General features: G+C 35.0%; 1 protein-coding gene across 1 annotated transcript in view; it reads left to right on the top strand.

Annotated features, from left to right (window-relative positions):
* NTRK2 (neurotrophic receptor tyrosine kinase 2) overlaps positions 1-26,526 on the top strand; it is a gene marked incomplete at its 3' end in the record, with an annotated part of 199,668 nt that overhangs the window by 31,706 nt on the left and 141,436 nt on the right. The window contains exons 5-9 of the mRNA XM_081317128.1: positions 2,338-2,406; positions 4,940-5,097; positions 18,987-19,123; positions 20,773-20,905; positions 21,727-22,026. Of these exons, the coding sequence (XP_081173254.1) occupies positions 2,338-2,406; positions 4,940-5,097; positions 18,987-19,123; positions 20,773-20,905; positions 21,727-22,026 (797 nt within the window). The remainder of the gene's footprint in view (positions 1-2,337; positions 2,407-4,939; positions 5,098-18,986; positions 19,124-20,772; positions 20,906-21,726; positions 22,027-26,526) is intronic.

The raw sequence follows: 26,526 nt of genomic DNA, 5'->3' as shown, positions 1-26,526 counted from the left end.
TACAACAGATATGCTACAATATAAATAATTTAAAAATATCAGTATTAACATAGACGTATCCACCAACCTTATTAGTATCAAATTTTAAAGAGTTTTAAATACAATATTTTTATAAACATATTTGCCTTCTCCCCATTACCTAGGTGAAATTTATGTAGACAAAATGGCTGTCTTTAGTAACTTATGATTATAAAAATCAGTAATATTGTAAACAAAGGAAATTAAAGATTCCACAGACACTGCCTAAATGTAAACTCTAGTATCAGAGCAACATTCTAATGGAAAAGTCTGAAAATCTTTTCTATATTTTCAAAAAAGATCACTGCATCTTGTGTGCATGTTTTTCTATTGTGCAGACATAATAAAGAATATTTTCTACTACTTTTGTTACTTATGCATAGGCTGGCCCATGGTATCATAAGAGAAAAGTGTCACCAGGACTTTTTATTGACATTTCCTTGGTCTGCTTTGGTGTTCCAACAGTATTAAGATAAGACAAATATATGTGCTAGAGAGAATAGTAAAATTTCTGTATGTGGAAGAAAAAGGATAGTGACAAGAAGGAAAAAGTTTTCTGATAAGAAACCAATTGTAGAGAGAGGAGAACACTGGGCTAGATCACCTGTAGGTGTAGTTTTAGATTAACCGTACTGTTCCTGTAAGTTGAACAATCAATTCATATGAGAGATGTATCTTGGCAAAACATTATAGGTTTGCCATAAGGACTGCACTGCAAATTGATTATCTCAATATGCTATGTTCACCAATAATTGCTCATACTGGTTGAGAATTCTGCAAATTGTAGTCAAAAACATCTGGCTGACACTAGATTGGTAAAAGTTAAGAAACAGTTTAAGTATTTTATTCTCTTCTTAAGATGTAAAACAAAGAGAAGCTTTTACTTTTGTTTTCAGCTAACAGTGTTGCTCGTAACATGGAATCCTAGAAAAATGGGTTAATTTTCAGTATAGTTTAGAGTAGGAATGGGCAACTCATTGACTCTATGTATTCCTCAGATGTTGTTTTTTTCAGTCCACAATGATTACTTTTCTGAAATTTGATGGCAAATCATCAGATGGGGGAGGCATCACTTCCAATTGTTTTCCAGAGGAATTAAAAGAATTGAAGAAGAAAAAGGTGTTTTAGGATAGGCTTTAAGGAAGCAAGATATATATATACATGAACCCCAATGAAACACCTGTCTACAAAAAGAATAAAAACCCCTAATCTCCTGCTTCATTCATGTGCTATTATTATGTCTTGATTGAGTTAGGACATGGGTGTCAGACTGCTGGCCCATGGGCTGGATGCGTTATGTGGAAGCCGCACCCACCTCAGCTCCAGCAAGGAGGAGAAAATCGCGATATGTTGCGACACGTCACGTGACGTGGCGAATTTGACACCCCTGAGCTAGGACATTTTCTACCAGGGACATAGTGGTAACGCTGCACATTATTTCTAGTATGTACATATTCTATTAGATATTTTTGGCCATACCACTTTTTTCATGATTTTGACATCTTCACCTAATTGGCCCTGGTGTAAAATATAATACAGGAAACTGTTGTATACTTAGGGTAGGTGGATTTGGATTGAAAAAGTTCAGACAAGCACTACTTGGTAACATTTCTGATTTGTATTGTGGCAGGGAGTCTATATCCTGTTCAGTGAGAATATATTTCCTATGGAAAATAAAAGGAAAGGTGCTGCTGGTCTGGAAATCTTTATATTTTGTCCAGTTTAAATATTCTTTAGTAAAGGAGTGCCTACCACAGTGTATGTGATCCTGTGAATATAGTCAAGAGCAAGAATGCACCTGATTTTCATTGTAATGGAAGATGCTAAAGTGTATTCCAATATAGTACAGTAAATACTTAATTGAACTGAAAGGTTTAATGATTTCATGTTACCATTTTTCCATGATGTTTGCTGTGAACACATACTTTAAAAAAGTATTTCTAAAAAGCTTGTGATGGAGTTGTTTGGGATATAGTCAGGGTTTGGAAAAGTAAAACCTTTGATGTAAGATCAAAGACGATATGGTAAACATCTATTTTGCTTATGAATAAATTGAGCGTTTAGTCAACATCTGAGAACATCTTTGGAGTAAAACTTAATCCAATGTTTTTCCCCCCTTCATTTGAACTGAACTGTTTTAAGGTACATGTTGCAATCAGTGTTTATCTGTGCCCAGTCTAGATGTCAAGCTAGGATACAATCTGTATCAGTTTTGAAGTTCATCAGCAGGAGTTGTTTGTCAGAGTTTAACTTCCTGGGATGTGTCTCTCAAAACTCTTTTGTTTCCTCATTTTTAATTTTGACATTGTTTCTTTACAGTAATTTCTCCAGAAACAAGCTTTCAAGTTTGTCCAGGAAGACTTTCCGCCATCTGAATTTGACAGATCTGTAAGTAATTGCTTTTCTAAAAAATCAAGTTTGTTGTTATAATGAATTTTATTAGCATTATTGCCAGGCACAGTATTTTAGAATTTAGATTCTAGCAAGAAAACATTTAAAGTTTGTTTCTAGGAAAAGTAAAATTTGTTTTACAGTAGTGTGTGTTTTTAATGTGTGCGTTGGGGGTATGTGTGTATTTAACATAAGGGACACAGTCCAGGGAACATATAGCCGAGGGCCTATTGTGGCTATTCTTCCAAGCATCAACATAATTTCGTGTTTAGACTAACCCACACTGGAGCAAGAGGGCCATTGTTGCAAGAATGGTTTCACTTTTTAGATAGTCCTGGAGTTTTCTTTAGTCACCACGCAAACTAAAGGCTCCTTAACTCTGAACTTGCCATTAGTCCGTATTTGGATAGTATGAAAAATTACTACTATTCCAGGTAAGCCAAGAACAATCCATGACTATAGATTGAAGGTATAGGTAATCCTCAGGTTCCAACCACTAAATCAGTGACTGTTCAAAGGTTTGGTGGTGCTGAATTAATGGTACTTATGATTAGTCCTTGAAGTTTTACCATTGCAGCACCACGAGAGACACATGATAAATTTGGGTGGTTGACAACCAGCTGACACTTATGAAATTTGCAACAGTCACATGCTCACCATTTGTGACCTTCCCTGTCGGCTTTCCATAAGGAAAGTAGTGGGAAAGTTGACAGGGAAGGTTGCAAAATTTTCCTGTAAGTCACTCCTGCTCCCACTGTTTTTTCTCCTGAGGATCCACAATACTGAATAAGGGATTCCAGGGATCTCATACTCCATAGTGTCTGCCCAGAGCACCCCCTTGTTTGTACTCATATCCACCTGACTACATTTGCACTCGGCTGTAGTACTCATCCTCTATCTACCTGGCTGAGCTTGTACCAGGCCAAAGTACATACATTCTGACACCACTCTGCAGCACTTACTCCCCACCTGCACATGTACTGCACCTGTCCACCTCCTCTGGACTCAGTAGTTGCTCACCTTCCTACTGAGCTACACTCATGCCACACTGCAGCACCTACCGCCTGCTTGCCCATCTGTGTGTGTGCCACATTGCAACACCTATTGCCTTATATCTGACTAGTCTTCATAGACTATCATTTGTCCTACAGCCTAACATCCATCTATTGAGTTAAAAATAACAGTGTTTTCAGAGAGGCTGGCAACAAATAGACAAAGTACTCTGGATGAAGAGACTCTTTTGTCATAAATTTGTCAAACCTACAAAACTGTCTCTTTGATCTGAATATTTAGTTGAGTTGATCTTCGAAAACATCAGAACTGCTGTGAATATTCTATGAGATTACATTGACAGAGGGATCTGGAAGACCAAATCAAATGTACTGCCTGTAGATTGTTATAATTAGTGCTGGATTGTTTCATCTTAATAAAATGTCTTAGAGGCAACAAGTGGTACATCAATGAATTAGCTCATGAAATATAGGTTATGCTTTTATAAGCAAAGCTGAGATAATGTTCCTTGTCTGAGCCAGACATCTGGACTTTTTGCTGTTTCTTTTTTTATTCTAGCTTCTTTATGCATTAAGTATGAGAAATACTTTAAGTATGTAATTAAATAGGCTTTCCTGGATGTGTTAATTTTAAGTGGGTAATAAAGATTCCATTTTAATTCCTCAGTGTGAGCTTATATATTCCTCTAAGCCTTAGAGCCCAGTATTTGTTGTTGTAGTCTCAAATATTACTTAAGCCATTTTTGCATTTGTTCCAAGGGTTTAATAGATGACTTTTTTCAAGTCTTTGCATTGTTTGCTTGAAATATATTTCTGTATAGTTTGACCATAAGGGGGAGCTCAGTTTATCCACAATAATAGAAAACATCTAAAACTGTATTATGGGACACTGTATACTGAGAATTAAATACGATTCTTGTTCATGGTCCAGAATATTTTTTTCTACTGAAATGAAGAAAATGGCGTTCTTTTCTTCCCAGTCAAGACCAGATTTCTGAGTTGCAGCTTTTTCAAACCTACTTCTCTCCAAATGTGTCTAAGAAAGTTAGGAATTATAGTCCTAACACATTTGGAAGGGACCAGATTGTCGAATACTAAACTAGATAAATGGGTTAAAACTCTTTTGGACAAAATCAAACAAAGAGGATTTGGGACCTCATCTTAGAAGAGGCATCCCTTTCACACAGATGCAAAAGGGAATATATTTTGGTCCAATGAATGCTGTGAGAACCAGAGAAGTACTATTTTATTGATATATAGTCTTAGGCTAATTAGTAGATTAAAGCTCAGGAGCCTCCATGCAATGCCAGTATTATATTTAAATAACCACATATGAATCAGTGAAAAAATAAGTACATTAGTTGGACAGGGATGAAATGTGTTTTATTCTAATTGTGAGCCAGATCAGAGACAAACTTGATTCAATATGCTTTTATCTGCTGTTTTTATCATTGTTTAGACCCTTATTTAAAGTGTCTTTAATTTGTCAACTGTTATTTTTTTCTTAAAACGCATTGTAGGATTTTAGAAGGCAATCCTTTCAAGTGTTCCTGTGATATTATGTGGATCAAAGTATTCCAGGACACCAAATTTCCAAAAGCAGAAACTCAGGATTTTTACTGTATAAATGACTACAACCAGAGGATATCTCTGCTGGAGAAGCCTGTCCCAAACTGTGGTAATGCTCTTTTAATGAAAATTAATATCTGTATTTAAGATGTAAAAAAAGACAGAGTATAATAGATTAAGCTCTGCCTCTGTCCAAACATTGTAAATTTTGATAAAACTTCTGTTAGAGATTTTAATGGATTTTATTTTAAAAACAAGTTCTAGTTTTGATTGGGAGATGAATAAATCCTATTTCAGGTAACTCTTGAAGTTGCAGTCATATATTGGGTGTGTAAATTGAATCCTGATTAATAGGATTTAAGTTGCCTTTCTGCATGATTTTCTACCTAAAATAATTCTCTAACTTTTATAATTTTCAAATTCATTTTGGTGATGTGCTTATATTTTCCCCCATAATGTACTCTTATATCTAATTTGTCTAATGAAGTGTTTTTTTCTGTTATAAGAACATTGAAAACTGTTCATATCCTGTTATTCTATAAATAAATCTGTTGGTTAAAACTGAAACAGATAATTGTAGGTTGAATTGAACTCTAGATCTGTTCCTACTTCAGAAAGTTTTGCTTAAAAATATAATTTCAAACATTTCAAATATCAGAGTTCATTTTGAATATTCAGTAAACAAAATTTTCACTTGCATCTAGAATGAAACAAACTATTTATCTGAGCAAATAATCTGGTACTTAATGGATTGTGCTCATTCATGGAAAGTTCCTGTTGATAGAAAGCGAAACAATTTTCACTGATTCTGTTCTCTGTTGCATTTCAAAAAATATGAGATTTTGGAGGTTAGGGTGGGAGGGAGAAATTGACTAAATTCATAAAATTCCTTTCTATTAGTGGAAGGAAAATGTAGTATCTAAGATTCACATACATTTATTTATCCCTAGTGCTTTCTTTAGTTTATGCTGTAAAAAAATGGAAAAATCTTGAATATCATGAGGTCCTTTGCAGGCTTGTTTATGGTGCTTGGTAGCTTGTCTCCTGTTTTCCTTGCCTTGCATTAATATTTTGTGTCAATGGGCTTGCACCTTGGAATATTTCTTTTTTCTTTACTTTGCTACCTTTTCTTACTAAAGTAATTGAGGGGCATATTAATATTGCATATTGGAGCAGCATTATGTAGAATTTTCTTTTGAGCGTCATCTTGAAAAGTTTTAAGCTTTACTTTATTATCCTTTTAAAATGAATTCCACTGTATTTTTTTTATCTTTTTTCTCTTTGCTTCTGATCCAACAGGGAGTAAAATTTAAGAGATGCAGTTAGTGTGGTGTAATTTGTTTTGATGGCCTGTGTGATATTGCCTGAAGTACCTTTTTAAAAGATGTGAGTTTGGCACAGAGTAGAAGAAAGACACAGTTGTTTTACAGTTCTGTGGATCAATGCAACTGACAGAGATGAAAATTTAAGCCTTACAAGTTTTGAAAGACAAAAATCCATAAGGAAATTTCTCTGACATCTGCCCCTTTAAAACCACATTATTTTTAGCATTTTATTACAAGATTTCTGGATAAAGTCTTTTTGTAACCAACGATTCCTGTGGTGCTTTTAAATACTGGGATAGCTCAGGTTAACCATGATAGCATTTTATTGCCTAAAAAATACAAGATGAATCAAAGCATTTGGCTTTCATTGCCCTCCACAGTGTTTTTCATTCTGCATTTTTTTCTTGTTTGGTAAGAAATTTCTGTTTTAGCTCTGCTTCTTGGCAATAGTCAGAATAGAATTATTTACCCATATGGTATTATGGTCAAACTTGGAGTGATGGATGAATTAGTTTTGAGCCTTCTGTTGAAATGTATTCCTTTGGTAATTTTGATAATATATTCCTTAAAACATATACAACAATAACTTGAATAAGTGGTAACCTGTTTATTTCAGTACCAAAAATGACAACTTTAAAATAAGGATGTAATTGAGCATTTTCAAATTAAGCACAATATCATTCAGCATGAATAGAAAAATTGTCATAGGAATCAATATTTGGGCACAGTGTTGAAATATATTTGGTGGCTTTGATGATATATCTGGCAGTTTTATTCCTATGTATGGGGAAGATCTTTCAATAGATATGAAATCTCTTCTACAAAGACCAGTTCTTAGGGCAGACTGCAAGCTGTAATTCTTTATGGTTCTTTATGGTGTAATTCAATATAGTATAGATGAATTTTACATAGGGTCAGACCATTGTTCAGGATTTCTGGAATTCAAATGGTACTAATTCTTAATGCAAGGAAGAAACATTGATCCCATCACTGACACTGTGGTGTGGAATACATTACTCTTTGCTGTTGAAATATCAGCATCAAGAAGTACTGCTTTACTTAAGCTAAGCATATTACTTATATTATATGTATACTCCTTAGAGATTTTCCTCTATTTTTGTTTTTGGAGAGCTACTATAGTAGTAGCCACGTGTTGACCGACCTACCTACCTACCTACCTACAGCTTTGAGAAAAGATGCTGTGCTATTCATGTAGAAATCCCTGGACAATTTTACATCTGCCATATCTCTAGGCAAAACTAACCATTCTCCCTCGCAGGCCCCTCACCTATTATGTGAAAGACAATAGAACTTATTTAGCCAGATTTGGATAAGGTTTATAATTGGAGGGGATATAAATATAGATTTGATATATCTCAGAATACAAATGTTAACTTGTAGTATTGTGAATATTTCACTCTTTAGTATTTCCTTTCTTTTAATTTTGTATCTTTGTTTCCCATGGGAATCTGTTACAATTGCAGCTGCCAAGGGTTTGTTTACAACGTACAAATATACAAGGACAAAATTTTCATCTTCTGATGCTCTTGCTTGGGAGCACTTTATAAGACAGAGATATTTTAGTTGTCATAACTTCTCTATACAGACCTGCCATAATCAAATTACCCATATTAGACATCTAAACAAACCCTCTCCTGCCCAAATTTAAACAGTATTTAAAACCAGTGCTTCTAATTATTTTGCTTAAGAGAAAAGTAAGAACAAAGAAATTTAACTGAGGAGCATGGAAAATTTAAACGACAATCACACGCATGTTTATATGAGAGTTCCTGGGTTCATGGACCATACTGAATGACAGGCCCCAATGTCATATGTAATCCTCAGAGATTTCCAGATTGTCACCAAACTGGAATGATAATATGACAGGAAGTGAAAATGATCAGATACACAATGGGAGACATAATCAAATTAACTATTTTTAATTTTAATTACATTTTAATGTAAATTATATTTAGTTTTCATCCTGACTCCTGTCCAGTAATGTTGGAGTATAGTCTTTAGCATGGAAATATATCCATACCATGATCTAAGTCAATATGTGATTAGTTACAGAAGTGTAATATATAAAATCCAGCTATTGTGGTTTGTAAACCATGATTTACTGTGTTCAGTCATTACAGACAAATGGGCTTTAATTAATAAACTGTGCTTAAACAAATCTTGGCTTAGTGCATGTTATCTGAGGAGAGGCAATGAGGCTTGTTATTCACTAGATCTGTATAAAACAGACTTTTCTGTTTTTCTGTTTAATATCTAATAGGTTGTTTCTAGTTTTTTTATTCTGTTTTGTGGAAACATTTCTTTTTATCTGTCTACTGAGAAAGTTTATCTTGAGATATTAAACACCTTTTTTTGACAGATTAGAATTTGGCTTCACTTTTAAAAATCAATATTGCTGCACTATAGGGAAAAATGTGTAGTCTTTTTTTTTACTCAGTAGCTATATTTCTCATTTATTTATTTAATAAACTTATATCACTGCTAGCCTCATGTGTATGACATATGTACTATATGTATGTCACTTTCCCTAGCTCTCCCCTGGTTTCACCCAATTTATATGTAGTCTGTGCCTGGCCTACTCTAACTTGTTCACCAACCCCTTAAATCTGAGAAATTAGACTGATGGAAATTATGGAAAAATGCTTTAGGTATATGAAAGCAAAAGTGGTTGTAAATGAGAAAAAATCATCTAAGGCAGGGGTCTTCAAACTTGGCCCTTTTATGACTTGTGGACTTCAACTCCCAGAATTCCTCAGCCAGGCACACTGGCTGAGGAATTCTGGGAGTTGAAGTCCACAAGTCATAAAAGGGCCAAGTTTAAAGACCCCTGATCTAAGGGAATTATAAAAATAGAATGAGAAAAGGGTTATTCTATAACCTTATACAATATATAAAAAGACAAAAAGTTAGGTGCAGAGAGCGAGGAATGGTAAAGTTTAAGAGACCAAAGTGAAGTGGATTTGGGTGTTGTTGTTTTTTTGTGAGGGGGGAAATAATCAGAAGAGGGGGAATGAAAAAATAAAGTGATGAAATGATATGAGATGAAGTTAGCAGGGGGAATCGTTCTAATTTTATATTTATAGTTTATAGGGAGATGATAGTGAAAAGTCAAAAAGTAAAATTAAAAGCACCATAACTGTTAAGGCTCAAGCAAAATATATGAAAAGGAAGTCACATCTTCTGTGAGAATATTGGTATCAGCGCTCAGGAGTGGATTATATAATTTGAGAAATGTCCACATGTGGATGCAATTTGTCTGTAGAGTGGCTGTGTGTAGCTTGCTTAACATGTATGTGAAAAACTGCATCTAGGCTTAATTGGAAGAATGTTGTTACTGTTCCCTTATACAAAAGGAAAGCTAACAAAAATGAATCTAAGAATTACAGGGAGATTAGATTGTTAAATATGTCTATGAAGATGTTTGACAGATTTCTGATTGAAACTGTAGAAGAGGTCACACTGAGCAAAATTTGGGAAGTACAGTGTGATTTTGTGCCAAGCAGAGTGCGTAAACTAGACTTTTGTTTTCAGGAAGTCATTGAAAAACGTGACAATTTCTGGGGCTTGCACTTTCTTACTGCTTTTCTTTCTTTTTTTGCACAGTGTTCCTTATGCCAAATGGAAACAGCATGATGTGTACTTATGTATCTGTGTAGCAGCAATATGGATACTTATGTATCTATATATTCATCAAAAAGATTATAGTTTGGACAAAAACTTTTTTGTACTGTGCAGGCATCCTCAACTTACAACCATTATTTTTGCGACTATTCAGAGTTGCAACTGCACAGATAAAAGTGGCTCACAACTGATGCTCACACTTAATGTCAGTTGCAGAGTCTCTTTGGTCAGGGGATGAAAATTTGGGCCCTTGGAAACCCGCATGTATTTAATGGTTGCTATGTCCCAGGTCATGTGATCGTCATTTCTGGCCTTTCCAGTCAGCTTCTGACAAACAGAGTCAATGGGGGAAGTGAGATTTTTTTAATGACCAAATGATTTACTTAACAACTGCAGAGATTTACTCAACTATCCTGGCCAAAAGGTCAAAAAATCAGGTACAACTCACTTAATTACCACCTTGCTTTGCAATGGAAATTATGGTCCCAATTATAGTCATAAGCTGAGGACTAATTGTATTTCCTGTTCAAAATGTTATATGTTAATGAAGTCCATGTTTAAAATTTCATGCTGCTGATAACAACAACAACAACAACAACAACAACAACAACAACAACAACAACAACAAGAGCCTTGGTGGAGCAGTGGGCTAATGCCTCCTTAAGTAACACCAGCTGCCTGCAATTAGTGCAGGTTCGCGTCCCACCAGGCTCAAGGTTGACTCAGCCTTCCATCCTTCCAAGGTAGGTAAAATGAGGACCCAGACTGTTGGGGGCAATTAAGCTGACTTTGTAATAATGTCGCTTGGGGTGTGTGTGAAAGCCCTAATAAGCAGGCATATACATAGAATGAAGGCTACTGCTAAGCTTGTAAGCCGCCCTGAGTCTTCGGAGAAGGGCGGGATATAAATGGAATTAAAATAAATAAAAATAAATAAATAAACAACAACAACAACAATAATAATAATAATAATAATAATAATAATAATAATAATAATAATAATAATAATAATAATAGAGTTGGAAGGGAGCTTGGAGGTCTTCTAGTCCAACCCCTTGCTCTGGCAGGAAACCTTATACCATTTCAGACAAATGTTTGTCCAGTCTTTTCTTAAAAACTTCCAGTGTTGGAGCATTCACAGCTTCTGGAGGCAGGTTATTCCACTGATTAATTGTTCTAACTGTCAGGAAATTTCTCCTTAGTTCCAGGTTGTTTCTCTCCTTGGTTAGTTTCCATCCGTTGCTTCTTGTCTTTCCCTCAGGTGCTTTGGAGAGTAGCTTGACTCCCTCTTCTTTGTGGCAGCCCCTGACAGATGGCTGATTCTGTTCCCCTGAGAATTGAGTCTCCTATCACCAACACTTGCCCTTTTTTCCCTGCGGATAGGCTACTTTTGTTCCTATCACAGGCACACTTGATGATGTTCCTTCTCTGGGTGTCTGCATACTTCCTGGGGGGGGGGATATGAATTGATTGCTCAGCTCCAGTGAACTCAGCTGCAATGGACTTGGCTGCACTAGATAGCAGGGGCATTGTTCTTGGTTGTTTTCTTCTCTGAGTGACATGTAATAATAATCTTGTTGCAGATTATTGCACTGTTGTTAAAAATCTCTCTAAAATCAAGTTGTCTTGCATGAGAGAATAGGGTTGGATATTTCCCCCATTCCTAGGACTTCTTCCTTCTCTGGCAGAGGCCTTCTGTAATTCTTCATTGATGTCCTATCTTCCTTTTTGCTAAATAATTTTTTAAAAGGTGAACTTTTGCTCTTTGCTATCTTGACTAAATTTTAAAATGATCATGCTGGAACTAGTGACATGTAAAATCCCCCTGGTCTGAAGATAGAGGAGGCTGTTATGTCTTCGAATGGATGGAATATTTATCAATTTGCACGATGCCTTGAGATATAATTTACTTTAGGCCAGAATTATAACTCATTTAAAGAAGTTCCCATAAATGTGACTGCTAGTCTTGCTGCAAGAATGAAATTAATTCCAATGGGATCTTATTTTGTCATGTACATTCAGAAACCTCAGTTGAGTTAAGAACGTTATTTCAAAATATTATGTTTGTCTCTAGGAGTTTAACTAGTAACTTAAATCCCCCAATAAATTTTGAATTCTAACAATAAGATTTAAAGGATATACTTAATCCAAACATTGATTTGTTGGAAATATTGACAATAATATTGGCCATGTGTTTTATATACTACATATGGTTCACATGTTACAGAGATTATGTTTTTATACATTTTAATTTTAAAAACACTATACTCCAGCATTGCTTTAAAAAATCCATTACACTTGAATTCATAATCACACCTAGTTTTTCTTGACTTAATGCTATATGTCATGAAAATACTGTTATATATATTTTCCATATCTGGGAAACAATACGGAACAATTTGAATATCAGCCTATGAAAAAAATCTTTATGTATATTATGGCACAGAACTCTTAATTGTTCATGTTGAAATAATTATAGTTATTTCTGTCTTTCTAACCCATTTTTGACCATTAAGTACTCCTCCCCTTTCCCAGAAATGTTTGCCCTAATCATAGATTTCTCTAAAGCTTTTGGACCATTGTAAGATTATTTTAAACCCAAGACTTTTAGATACTGGGCAATGAGCAGCTAGATATTTACCTGAAAGGAAGACTTCTTTAAATTCAAGATATCCTTCTGCCAAAAAGAATCTAAATTTTAAAAAAGTCTCCATTACCATATTCTCTGAGAATCTTAAAATATATTTTCTCATTTTAAGTTATACTGATTTTATTTCAAGTAAATAAATGAGACATATTCTGTAGTTTCTTTCCTTACCAGTAGGTGGCAAGATCCTACAGAAATCTTCCCATGTGGAATGCCTTGATAAGATTCTGCCACAAAAGGCAATGCAGCCTAGTAGTCTGTGCTCTCAGTTTGATATCCCAAGCCAAGTTAAAACAAAAGAACAAAGTCAACCAGTGATCGATACAATCTTGAGATATACCAACTGTTATCAAAGAAAACATCAGAGTTGCTTTGACGTCCTGAACTCATTGACAGGGAACCAGAAGAACTATGGGATTAAATCAAAGGCATTTCTGAGGATGAATGTGAAATGAGATTACCCCAAAAATAGAATAAAGCAAACTGGATGTCAGAAAAGACAGTGAACATTGCCCAGAAGAGAAGACAAGACAAAGTCAAGAAAGACATGATTTCAGAAAGGAACTTAAAACAGAATTTCAAAAACTAGTTAAAAGAGACAAGAAATAGTAAAGATGTTGACAATGGAGACAGACACAGAAGAACAAGGAAAGTCAACCAAACAATTTCCTAATTTAGGAGATTGCAACCTTGAAATGATAATGTTAAGAGACATCAATGGATAAATAATAACTGAATTAAAAAATATCTAACAAAGAGGATGCTGAAACAGTAGAGATATCAACGTCCATGATACTTTAGACAATATTTCCTACTTATTTTTATCAGGGAATGCTTGGAAGAATGAATGCACCAGAAAAGTTTTAAATTATTTCTTTCAGTTTCCCTGTTTATAATAAGTAAAGGAGTCTTTTTGGATTTTACTACACTGGTTGTTGCTGACTATAGGGAGTGACGCTTATCTTCGTTTCCGTTTCTTTTTATAGTACATCCCTATTTATAATACTCCATCTCTGTTTATAATACTGATTATAAATTACCTTTGGTTATTTATAGGGCATTTTTGTTAGAATAAAAACAGAAGAGTTTTATAATGATTATAGTTGTGCAGAGGTCAAGATTTGAAGGGTAAAAGTTATTTGGAATACACGTGGACACATATGTAGCCCCTGTCTGATGCACCTTAAATCAGATGCATATTTTCCTAAGATCCTGAGATCTATACATACTCAGAATCATAGTTTGCTCTTTCAACACAGTTCCGTGTACAGCCATAATACTGACAGAGAAAGATATCTATAAATCAAAAAGATTCTAGATGAATGGAAGGTTTGTCAAGTTGCTTCTCCACAGATTTTGGATGGAGCATAAATATCCAGCAGATTCATGTGGCTTACTTCATTATGTACCCATCAACATCAGCTCCAGTGAGCTTGCTGTCCTCTGCAAAAAATATCCTGACCTGAAAAATTCACTTAATGATTCTTATTATATAAATGACAACAATAGGGAATAAAAGCTAGCTGAATTTTGCTGCTCCTAAAAAACTAAACAGAATTGAATTAGGTGCATGTTTGTATAGGAGACCACTTGGAAATCCAAAGGCTTTAGTCTGAGAAGCTAGAAAAAATAATAGACAAAAGCAGTGGCAAACTACTTCTATATTGCTGTCAAGAAGACTACATGGTTGTTTTCATATAGTAACTAGGAATTAAGCCCAACGCAAGAAAATGTGTACTTTATTGATGCACAAGAATGCAACCTTGTTATAAGAGATATACATAATCAGGAAATTGTGAAATGGAGTCATAAATATTTTTTTGCCTTCAGATCGACAACCTGCTTTGATTTATATGATTCTTCCCACAAGTGTGGCAGTGAAGATCAGATCAGAATCTCCCATTTTTTTTAACTAATTGTAGTTTTTCAGAATATTCATATCTGAAAAATGTGGTCATTTAGGGAAACAAATGAACTTTGGATGATATGGATAATGACTGGATTATTTTCTAATTATTTAGTTTAAGTATAATTTCTGATTTAAACAACAGTTTTCAACTGTTAATTGAAAAAAGAATTTTAAAAAAATGTTTTACTTGTGTCTTACTAATTGTACTGAAGAATGAGGGACTGTGGAAACTTATAAGCTAAGAATCATCTACAGCAGCCGCCGCCAACCTTTTGGGTACCAGGGACCAGTTCTGTGGGGAAAGGTTTTTCCACAGACTGGAGGGGGCGTGGTTTTGCATGCTGCCTGCATCCTATGGATGGGGCTTCGTTTGTTTGCATGCCTGGTTCCTGGCATGCCATGGACCAGTCTATGGACCAGTGGTTAGGGACCCCTGATCTAGAGAGATCACTGCTTTGGCTGATTTTAGAAACTTGAGTAGGATTGAACTTGTTAATATTTGGGAATGTAACCAGAAAGTTCTAAATCAGTTTTTCTAGAAAGATTCTGGAAATAAATAATGGCAAACCACCACTCCTGTATTTTTACCAGAATGATTTCATCAATAGTTCCATGGAATCACCAGGGTTTGAGCTTGACTCATGAGGAGATTTTGCCTTCACTGTTGTGTACATCACTCCAAAGTACTATTTATAAGCCGGCATTATATCTAAGTTAACTATGCAAGCCTTTTAGGTAAAGTCAAATGCTTTATGCAAAATGGCCTCTGAATGGGGGTATACAAAAACAACTAATATCTTATGCAGTGTTTCTATATTTAGAGATGCTCTCTCCTGTTGTCAAACTAATTAGTATGCAATTCCATTTTTCATTTCTTGTGCGTATATAGTTTGCAGTGTTACTTCTAAGTGGATAATATGTTATTTGCTTTGTGCAGTTGCAACCATGGAGATATTTTATGTGTAATGCACCTTATTGTATTAAAATATACATGCAGTAAACCAGGTTCAAAAATATATTCAGCACTAGGATTTTAATGGATGTTTTGTTTAATTTTGCTCTTGAGAGTTTGTCTAGTAATTCCAGTTACTGAAAGCTGTGGAAGGGGCTATAATAAACATGCAACTCACATACAGAGTTTTCTTCCAGTTTAGATAACTGCCAATCAAAGCTTTGTGATGACATGGTATGTCTTATTGAGTGAATTATGGTTTCCTTATTAAAACATATCAATATCATGATCTTAAAAAATCTGAGACCAATAGAAATAGTTGTCTATGAAAATAAGGTCCCTGTGATATAGCAAATATATATGCTGTTTTATAGACATTACACTGTGCTTGAGCATTTTAAACTATTTTAAATTATTTTAACTGCATTTTAGAAGCCCAATAATCTCACCTATGATTTTCAAAACCATTACAACAATATCAAGCTGAGAAAATCAGTCTAGAATGGAATTTTTTTAAGTAGCTTGGATTTAGGCAAGTTTGGGCATAAATTTTAGAGGACTGGTTAAGTAAGAAACAAATACAAGCTTGGTTCTATCAGAGCTCCTTCTTTGCTGACAATGGCTGGTGCAGCACATTCAAACTCTTGCTATAGAAAACTGAACAGCAAAATCCCAGCCTCACTCAGCTGTGTATCCATAGTACATCCATTTTGAATAATAGTTTTGCTCGTTTTAGCTCTCGGTCCTCTGCCCCTCAAAATGTTAAGTGCTGTTAGTTATTGAATGTTATTGACTGTGAGCTTGTATATATTTTCTTAAAAATAAGCCTTACATAGTTAGGTAGGGCTTGTTTCCAGAAGAGACTGTGAGGATTCTAATATTACTATTTCAGTACTGCTCACATTCTGTCTCAATCATACCTTCACATAAATGAACTTGAAATATGCTCTTGAAAGGTTACGTAATTGTTCAGCAGGGTTCAGAGTATTTTATAAATGTGAAGTAATAAATTACGGTACAAAAAGAGTGTAGTTTTTCACAGTTTGGAACATCTACGACTACATCTTTTTTTTTTACACTTTAAGTTAAAGGTTTCTGCTAGTTTTGTCTGCCCTGAATTTTTAGCGTTTCTCAATCTAGATTTTTTTTTAGTGCAAATTGACTGGTGCTGTATTTTGAATAGAAGCTTGTGGAGCTATTTAGAGGCAGGATGAAAGGGGGTTCTTTCATTTCAGATTTTATTTATTCATAACATTTCACAGAAGAAGGGCATTCAGTGTTCTAAGAGGTTGACTTTCCCCCCCCCCCAATTAGATAGCTCTGCAAAACCATCCCGTTGCCTCCAAAAGCAACACTTCTGCTAATGTGTCCCTTTTGTTAGGGACATACAGTGGGTATTTAAGTAGGCTTCTGTTAGACTTACCTGGCATTTTTTTTCTGTGTGTGTGTGAGACTAGCAGAAAGTTAACCAGCAACTTATCGTTCAGTCATCTTTCTGCTTGGAATTTTGGAAAATGTGCACTTGGGGTGGGGGATGATATCATAAACCTTCTTCTTTTCCATGTATAGATAACCCTCTGCTGAATCTTTGTGGATTATTTTCCATCTCACAGGAATGTAGATATCTTCAGTAACCTGAAATTGCCTAAATCCACTTTATTTGCTAGCCATATTTTCTCTCTCCTTCTTTGACTCCAACACGACCCTTCCTGTAACTCCTTTGGAGACTTTTATTTCCTTTTCCCTCTCTTGAGAGCTGTATGTATATGTGAAAACCTTATCTGTTTTCTCTGTTTCTTCCCATCCTTAAGTTTTCAGCTGCAAATATACTGTAGTTGTGTAGCTGGAAGATTATGTGACATAATGACAATGTTATGCTGTTCCATTCTGTTACTTAAATTGTAACTAGCATTATCTTTGCATTTACTTTCTGAAATCAATGAACAGGATTTCAGATCTGTATGGATAGTTGAGATCTGCAGCAGTCCATTAGCCCATAATTGGAAATTTCTGTGTACATATTCATTGTCAAATACATACAAGATTCACCTTATGAAGTAGTATTCGAAATGACAAACTGAAGTAGCAGTATCAGAATATAATTTCATTTTTTTCTAAAAAAAAAGAAATGTACAGTTTTTGAAAGAAGAAAATTACAAAGGCTCAGATTATCATCTTGGTCGTAATTCCACATTTAATTTTCTTATGGAAAAAATATATGTCCAACTTTCATTATGTTCACAAGTTACTAGGCAGCTACACTACAAAACATATAACATATTTTCAAGGACATCTCACAAAGGGGGAACATCCCTATCTGAGGAACATAATCAGTGGTGGGATTCAAATATGTGAACAACTGGTTCTCTGTGTGGATGCCGCTTCCAGAAGTCAATTCTGGGCCTGGGCAACAAAAAATTAGCTACCGGTTCTGCCAAAGTGGTGTGAACTGCCTGGATCCCATCAATGAACATAGTAGTCAACGTATTATTGCACAGTCCCTGATAATTTTTATGTAAATTGGAATGGATAATAGTTATATGGGCAGGTATTAATTTTCAATATCAGCAATGAGGAAAAAAAGGTTCTCTACAAGATTTTCCAACTGTCCTTTGTATACATAAACATCAAACGTTAGTTAAATGGATCTGATGAAATTTTATCAGTGAATGCTGTAAAGTCTATTGGTTCCTATATATGTATACACATTTCCTTGGGTTTATTTGGTGGTACCAGCATATAGCCAGGTTACAAGAAATCAGTAGAATTTTTACACACGAACAAACTTTCACGTGGCATGAGTTCAAAAATCATTCTTTTTTTTTACATATTCCACACAATTAAAACAGGAGTCTACTTTTTCAAGGGTGGCCAGGAAAAACAAAATTAGGCTTGGAGTTGGAAATGACAAGTCAGTATTTGTTCTGTGCTTTAAGCAAGCACAAAGCTAAAATAAATCCAGGCCTGTTCTAGATATCATGGAGAGATTTCCTCCAAATATTGGGGAAAGGAAAAGGATTTTAAGAATAATCTTTGGTGCCTATAGTCCCACCGGTGGCATAGTTGAGTATTTTAAACTGTAATCTAAATGATAGACTACTCCATGGAGGTCACTTTTACTATGAGGAATGGATTACTTTGGAGATGCCATCACTTGGGAAGAATGGAGAATAATCCAGTAAGTCACGTGATCTAAATTTCCTTTACACATTTTGATAAACATATTTAACAATGCAATAAGGAAGCAGGTGAATAGAGAAAAGAAATAGTTCACACTAGATATTAAGAAAGTTTTACTTCAGACAGGAATAGCATCCAGCAGTCACTGCTACCACATGAAACTGTCAGTAGAATGAAGTCCTTTTACTTTTGTGAGGCTGTCTCAACAAATGAATCAGTACTCTGTTTATTATAAAGTTCTGTTTTGATGCGCCAAAATATTGCTGTTAATTTCTGAGAACTGACAAACATATACTATACTGTATATGTTCAGGTATAAAAATATTTCTATCTTACTCTCTAGGCATGCCTTCAGTCAGGTTGAATACACAAAATCTCACGGTTGTTGAAGGCAAAACCATCACTTTATACTGTGAAGCCACAGGAAGTCCATCACCAACGATAGTTTGGGTTTTCAGTAATATTGTTTCAAAACATGAGGTAAGATTTTAATATTAAAATATGTGTATTAGCAATGGCGAAACTCAAGTTTTGAGCAGGCATTAATTTATCTTGGATGGTGGGAGAGGCGACATTTCATCTTCTTTAAGAAGATAAGGAAGGTTGAGGTTGGACCTGACTCTGGAGAATGGGTTGGGAGAGACAATTGGCCATGGAGAGTAACTGGCAACTAAGCAGCACATTTAAAATAGGTGTCATTCGGCAGTAGTGGAAGTGTCCTGCTAAGAGTTTTAACACTACATTTTATACTAACCCACGTAGACTACCTTACAATAGTCCAACGAATGGTGATGAGTTAATATCATCATGATTTTCTTGATGTAGACAGGATTGTAACTGATCTACCAACCAAAGCTAGGCAAAGGTTTCTCGGTGCCAGATTCTATCTGTTGTTTAAGCAGAGGATTTCTAAGTCATGAACCACCTTGTTTGTGGAGAGAACATCCCCATCCAGAGTAATTACTATGACCTTTGTTGATAGGATAGTCTTTATTTATTGATGAAAAACAACTTGGGGAGATTTAAGTTCAGCTTGTGTCATCCCATGAACCTTCAGCCCCTTGGTCCAGGGCTTCTGTTGCATCGCCAAGTGGCAGTTATAATTGGGTATCATAAGCATATTGATCACACCTCTTTCTGAACTTCTGCTAGTTGTTTCTCATAGGTGTTAAATATTAAAACAAAGAGCCCTAAATCCTGAGGAATTCCACATCAGAGAACCCAAGGGTTTGAGTGCTTCTCCACTTTCCACTAATTTCATCATTCTCATTCAAGAACTAAACCAGTGTGAAATAGGGACACTGTCTACTATCTACTATCTAACTACTGTCCTTGCTAACAGCATATAAAATTAACATAGTGAACTGTATCAAATGGTACCTAGAAGTCTAATGGGGGGTGGTTTTTTTGACATTTTCCTCATCTGTGCCCTGACTTATTCAGTAGAGTGATTAGTACCATTTCTATCCCATATTGGGTCTGAATTGTGACAGCAAAGGATCTAGAAAATGTCTTCTATGGTAGGATCCTCTGTTGCTGATTTTAAATTGCTTTCTGAATAACCTTCCCTAAAAAAGTAAGATTAGAAACTGGGTAAAGTTATTAAGGACATTTGGGTCCAAATATAACTTTTTCAACTTTTTCAACTTTTTCAAAAGAGAATGCATAATTACTTGCTGCTTCAGAATGGATGACATTATATCTTTTCTCAGGGAAATGTTAATTATCTCCTGAAATCATCTGGATGTCTTGCTTTGCTTCTTAAGGAGCTGGGAGGGGCATGAAACAAGCTGAATAATGGGGAAAATCAAACTACCCAAACCCTTTTCTACTCCTTTGGGTTCTACAAGCCCATAGTATCATAGGAGGCACCACCTTGTTCACCATGATGGATGTTGTCCAGCTGCCATCCAAGGTGGACTGGGCATAATAGACTGTCTGGAAAGAGGTCCGCAAAACATGCAGTGTGTACACGATGTTTGTTCCATTCATATTAGTAGTGCATAAAGGTTTTGAAAGTGTTCTTATGTAAATTAGTTAAGTACATTTGTTGGCATTAATAGTATGCAGAAGATCATATTTGGTTTTCAGTGAAAATTCTCTAAGCCTGTTCTTTGCATTTCTTCTAGAGTGATACAAATAATAACCCAGCTTCTCTTACTATAAAGAATGTCTCATCAAGTGACAGTGGCATACAGATTTACTGTATAGCAGAAAATACTGTGGGTGAAGACCAAGCTTCCGTCGACCTCACTGTGTTCTGTATGTAAATAACTTTATACAAAATTTTCATGCAGAAAATCGTAGCCTAATGAAAAAATTGGGAGCTAACATTTTGGAATTTATGCTAAACTTTTCCCAGAAAGAGATATCATTTATAACATAAAAGATTTTCAAGAAGTGAATTAGCTTGAGAATTGTATCCTTTTCTTTTCTGACTCTCCTCAGTAACTTATAGCCATAATTATATGCCATCACACCAATGAAATTCTTCATCTCAATTTGCTATAGGATTCAATGTATTTATTACTATTACTACATCAGCCATTAAGCAAGTGATATTGGTAAATGCCAGTAGCGGGGTAAATGCCATTAACAGATAATAATATGCTTATGATGTCTAGGACGATGTTCCAGTCAATATTAAAATTATTATTCCGTCCTCTAAAGTGGTCTATTTTTAAAGGAGATGCAGTTTCTAAGACTGTCTCTCACCAACTACTGAAATTTGCCTGGCAGTTCTTAGTGTTGATAGTGACCTTAGAAAAGGAATATGAAATGGAGGGACTAAATCAGGAGGCATCTGGTAGAGCAAATGCACAGCTGTCCTGATTCCCAGAGAAACCCCCAAATCAATTCCCACCACCCACCAATGGTGTGGTGGTCAACAGAGGTGGTATGGGTCCTATTCTAGCAACCTGTCTTCTAGATAATTCCTTTATTATTATACCCAAACAAGATTATTTTCAAATTCCATTCATTCTGCCTTTCTGCTTGTATCTTAGTTTCATTTGAACAAGCTGTCTGATTGACAAAGAAGAGAATACATGAAAGACTCAGGTTTTTTTCCATTGTTATTATAGTTGCACCAAATATCACATTTCTTGAAATACCATATTCGGACCATCACTGGTGCATTCCATTCAGTGTGAGGGGAAATCCACAACCTGTCTTGACTTGGCTGCACGATGGGGCTAAACTGAATGAATCAGAATATATCTGGACCAAAATTCATGTTACCAATCGGACAGAATATCATGGCTGCCTCCAGCTGGACAATCCTACGCATGTCAACAATGGCAATTATACTTTGGTGGCACAGAATCAATATGGAAAAGATGAAGCCAACATCTCTGCTTATTTTATGGAAGATCCTGGAGGTAGTAAGTAATAATAAAATTAGAACATTGTTGAAGCATTAAGTAGTTTTTTATATATATAATGGTAGCATTAGGTGTAATAATGTCACTGAAAATTAAGCATTCATCTATTTACTTGCAAGAGTAAAGAAAATTTTAATCCCTTGTACTATTAAGATAAAAGGTCAGATGATTAAAATGCTAAAAAGCAAAGATATGCAAATATAATATAATCTTCCTCTGAGTGAACAGCAATGTAGCCTTAACTTTCTGTGATATCTATATCTCTGCTTAGGATCTTTAGCCAATAATAGAGTATTCTTATATGGTTAAATTAATAGTAAAAGTAATATTTTCTTGTTTTCAATATTGCAGTACAAGATTAAAAGTATATTACTGCCACTGAAGGGAGCATTTTCCATCCATTTGCTTGCTTAACTTTTACTTTCTTTTTGTCATCAGTCACCAGGGTCTACTTTTAGTAACTGATTAGATCAGATGGATTTAGCATAGTTTCCTCAACGTGAAATTACTGTTTTCCTTTGAATAAAAACAATTAAGTCTTTTTTCCAGATATCCTTAAAGCTAATTGCATTTCTTACATTTACCTGTGATTTTAATTAAATGTGATTTAAGTCATATCATCTTTCTTTTTTATCACTACTGCTAGCAGAATTATTAATTATAGGAAATTCTATGAATGCTGGGATTTTTTTTGTTTTTTCTGTGATGAATAGATCACATAAATGCAATCATAGTGGTGGAATGATCTATAAATTTCTAACACTATGGGGACACTTTAAAAGAAAAAAAATGGTAAATTAATTGACTAGAGGTTGCCTGGCTATGGGCTAAGGTGGCTGGGGGCATGATGGGAATTGTATTATAATACATTTGGAGAAAACCAGCTTGGGGAAGGCTGGATAAGATTTTTTCTTCCCCTCAAGGAAAAAAAAAACGGCAATACATAAAGGGAAAAGAAATAAAAGTGGATTGAATGTGGACAGAACTGAGAGAGTGTTAAAAGCCTTATTCTGCTTATCTTGCAACTTATAAAAGTATAGGGTTAGAGTAGTGCTTGATGCCTAATGCCAAAACTCTGTCCTGGTGAAGAAGACTAACCTAAATGATACATATAATTTATTAATGGCTTTATTACTCCACTTAATATATCATTGACTTTAACAAAATCTCCTTGACTTCTGCACCTGGAATAGTTTATACATGGAATGTAATTATGCCACCCATTTCCCCGGCAAGGTGACTCTAACATCCCTAATGAGGAACTACAATAGATTAGTTCAAATTTTGTAAAGGTGTACTCTCTGTTCCCTGTGTTGTACTTTTCAAGCATAATAATGAATACTTTGACCTGGATCTTGTACAGACAAGGATGGTATCTTGGGATAGTTGTCAAATATTTGATATCCTGGAAATGTGCTTGTGCAGATATATGATAGTTTGGGATTCAGAACAGAATAGAAAAACAAAATTGGAAGGGACCTTGGAGGTCTTCTAGTCCAATTCCCTGATCAAGCAGGAGAACCCTATACCATTTCAGACAAATGGTTGTCCTGTTTCTTCTTAAACACTCCAATGTTGGAGCACTCACAACTTCTGGAGGTTACTTATGGTTCTTAAGTACTTATGGTATAAGTAAGTGTCAGCTACTTACGGTCTGCCTTAAAGGTATTCCCAGCAGTGTTCTGCACTGGATGCTTTAAATCATATTTCTTCTTTCAATCTAAGATATCTTCATTGCCTTACAAAGCAGCCCTACGAGACTTCCTGTGCTGCAAAGTTTTGCTTAAAGTCGGGGAGAGAGTCTTGAATGGGATAGATAAACTTGTACCCAGTGGCCTCACTCCTGCAGGAATATGTTTTAACATGATAAATGTGCTGCTTCTTTGGGCTCTGACCTAAATTTAGTATGCCAGAAACTAAAATTCATTTTTACTATGTAGTTTGATTATCAGCATTTTAAAAGGACATTAGAATAAACAGTATTTGTCCATCTTTTCCCATTATGTAAATAAAGATAAATGTGAAAAGATAAAATCTGCTGTGATTACATTCAAAGTTTTTGTTGCTATTTAAGATGAATACAAATCATTCTTGGAATCGTAGCATGGCTATTGTTTCTTTGCATTGTCATTGTAAATTGTACATTCTGCACAATGAAACATGACAAGTAGACCCACACCCTGGTATTATATTCATTTCCATGCCTACGTGCTAGCATTAAATGTTACTGGATGTTTAATGAGCAGGAATATGCTCCTTGAGATTAGAATTGATTTTATGTCATCATAGAACCGACAAATACTTGAATAACAGTGTGATCTTATACTTGTATACTCAGAGGTCAGTTTCACTGAGTTTAGTGAGGTATATTCTCACTGAACCTTGAAAAGTGTGTGCAAAATTGCAGATTTAAAGGCTATAAGATAAATCTATGCACTTTTTAAGTGCAATTACCATAATCAAATTCAGAAGATCATTTTTATCTCAAAGATGAAAACAGTCATAATGTGTGCTAAGATTCTGTACTGACAGAGACAGATAATTAATTATTCTTAATGTTTGCTATGTAAATCTTTCAATAGGTATGCATAATATCTAGTAACAATGTTCTGTCTGTTAAAGTCTATTGTTGCATGTTACTATGACTAAGAAAATGGTTAGAACTTTGCAGATATAACAATAGGACTATTAAGCAAATAAGAGCCTTTTATTGTCAGTGGTTTATGGGACGCAATAAACAATCTACAACCAGCCATTTTATTGTAAATCTCTGGCCAAGAGGAAAATTGTACAATTAACCCTAAACAGAGTAGTGCAACATAGGAAGGGAATTCATTCCGTCCTTCTCCATTGTTTGGGAGAGTTAAGTGGGAAAAGAAATTAATTTCTAATTTCCCATACTATTTCAGAACTTTCATATGCAAGTTTTTTTCAAGAAAGTATTGGCTTCATTTTGCTTTTTATATTTCAAACCATCTTTAGAACATTCTAAAGTTGCACCAGTTTTTCATATAAAACTATCAAATTTATTTTAGAGAATAATAATATGTTTCAAATGTAATTACATGTAATTTTTATTACTAATATTTAAACCAGTTAGACATAGAGACAAGTTCATTATCCAGATAATTTGTTAATATAAAATATGTACATAAAGCTGTACAGAAGATATATTTTTTGGTCTGAGCACAAAATTTTGAGGTTAAGTTTGGCTTCTGTTCTTATTCAGAGCAGGCGGTAAAATTTTTTTTTACTATTATAATTATTGAAATTGTTCCAAAAGTTTCTAAAATAAGTAATAGAGGATTAGAATACCAATTTACTTTTGAAGTAGGAGAGGCAAAATGGTTTTTGAAACAAATGAGAAAAAGTCAAACACTTGTTATATTCCTATGTTTTTGTTTTTTAATTTGGCTTCTGTTGGCAAGTTCTGAGAATTTTAGTGATAGCTACAACTAACAATATAATCACCCTTTTTAAAATTTGGAATAAGTCAAAAAGAGAAACGGAAAGATCATCTGGGTCTGGATTCCTCACTGGGATGTATTTATTGTTGCCTTTGGGAGCCTTCCCCAGCTCATGTCGGAGGACTAGCATACAGTGTACAAGGTCAGTAACTGACAGAAACCTTCTAATGGCATTAGTGTGCCCTGGCCTTCGTGTAATGGTTCTCCTATTTGAAAAAATGATACCATAAAGTGGTATCAGTTGCACCAAACAACTGAGTTCTCAAATTTCTGCTAATTCTTGTAGATCCCTTCCTTTCCCAAGGAAGACAAGACACCATACAAATAGTTATCAGAAGAAGTCAGTGTGAGTAAACTAAAGTCTTCCTTTCAGGCATTGAGTGGACCTCAGCCCTTTTTTTTCTGGAAAAGCTTGTAGGGCCTTTCCCTTTGAAGCTCAAGACCAGGTGGGTCAGGTCTTACAGGTAGGCACTTTAGTGTCTCATGAGTAAGCTCACAGAGCTCTTCCTCCACAGAGCAATACCTGGAATGCTGGTTTCCAACCCCAGATGAGACAGAACTTACAGGTAGGCAACCCAGAGTCTCCTAAGAAAGCTCATGTGAGAATTCCTCATAGGCACATAACATATATTATGGTATGCATTTATTTTCTCTAGTGAAATGATCAAGAAATAATTAAAAGAGTACAAATAAAAAGGATGCCACCTGCGTGAGTTGAAACAGGTGCAAAGCAGGGGTGAATACAAAGCAAGAAGTTGTGTTCTTGGCTCAGAAAGAAACAGTCCCACTCAGAACATATTTCTTAAGGATATTTGAGTGGATCGTGTTCTGACAAACAGAAATTGAAATATTTCAAGTGTTTTGCCATCTGAACAATCTGAACTTGAAGTAACCCTTTTACTCCCTTGTTTAGTGTCCTAGGTGGCATAGTATTCTGCGTACAACTTGATGTACAGAAAAAATGATCAAGGAAATGATTTTTATTTTTTTCTTCAACATTATAACAATTTCAAAAGCAAATTGTGTACGCAAC

This window comes from Vipera berus (genome assembly GCF_964194415.1).
Source record: "Vipera berus genome assembly, chromosome: 2".
In the NCBI taxonomy this organism is placed as follows: domain Eukaryota; kingdom Metazoa; phylum Chordata; class Lepidosauria; order Squamata; family Viperidae; genus Vipera; species Vipera berus.
The sequence above is the reverse complement of the archived record's forward strand: the minus strand, read 5'-3'. Positions and strand labels throughout refer to the sequence as shown.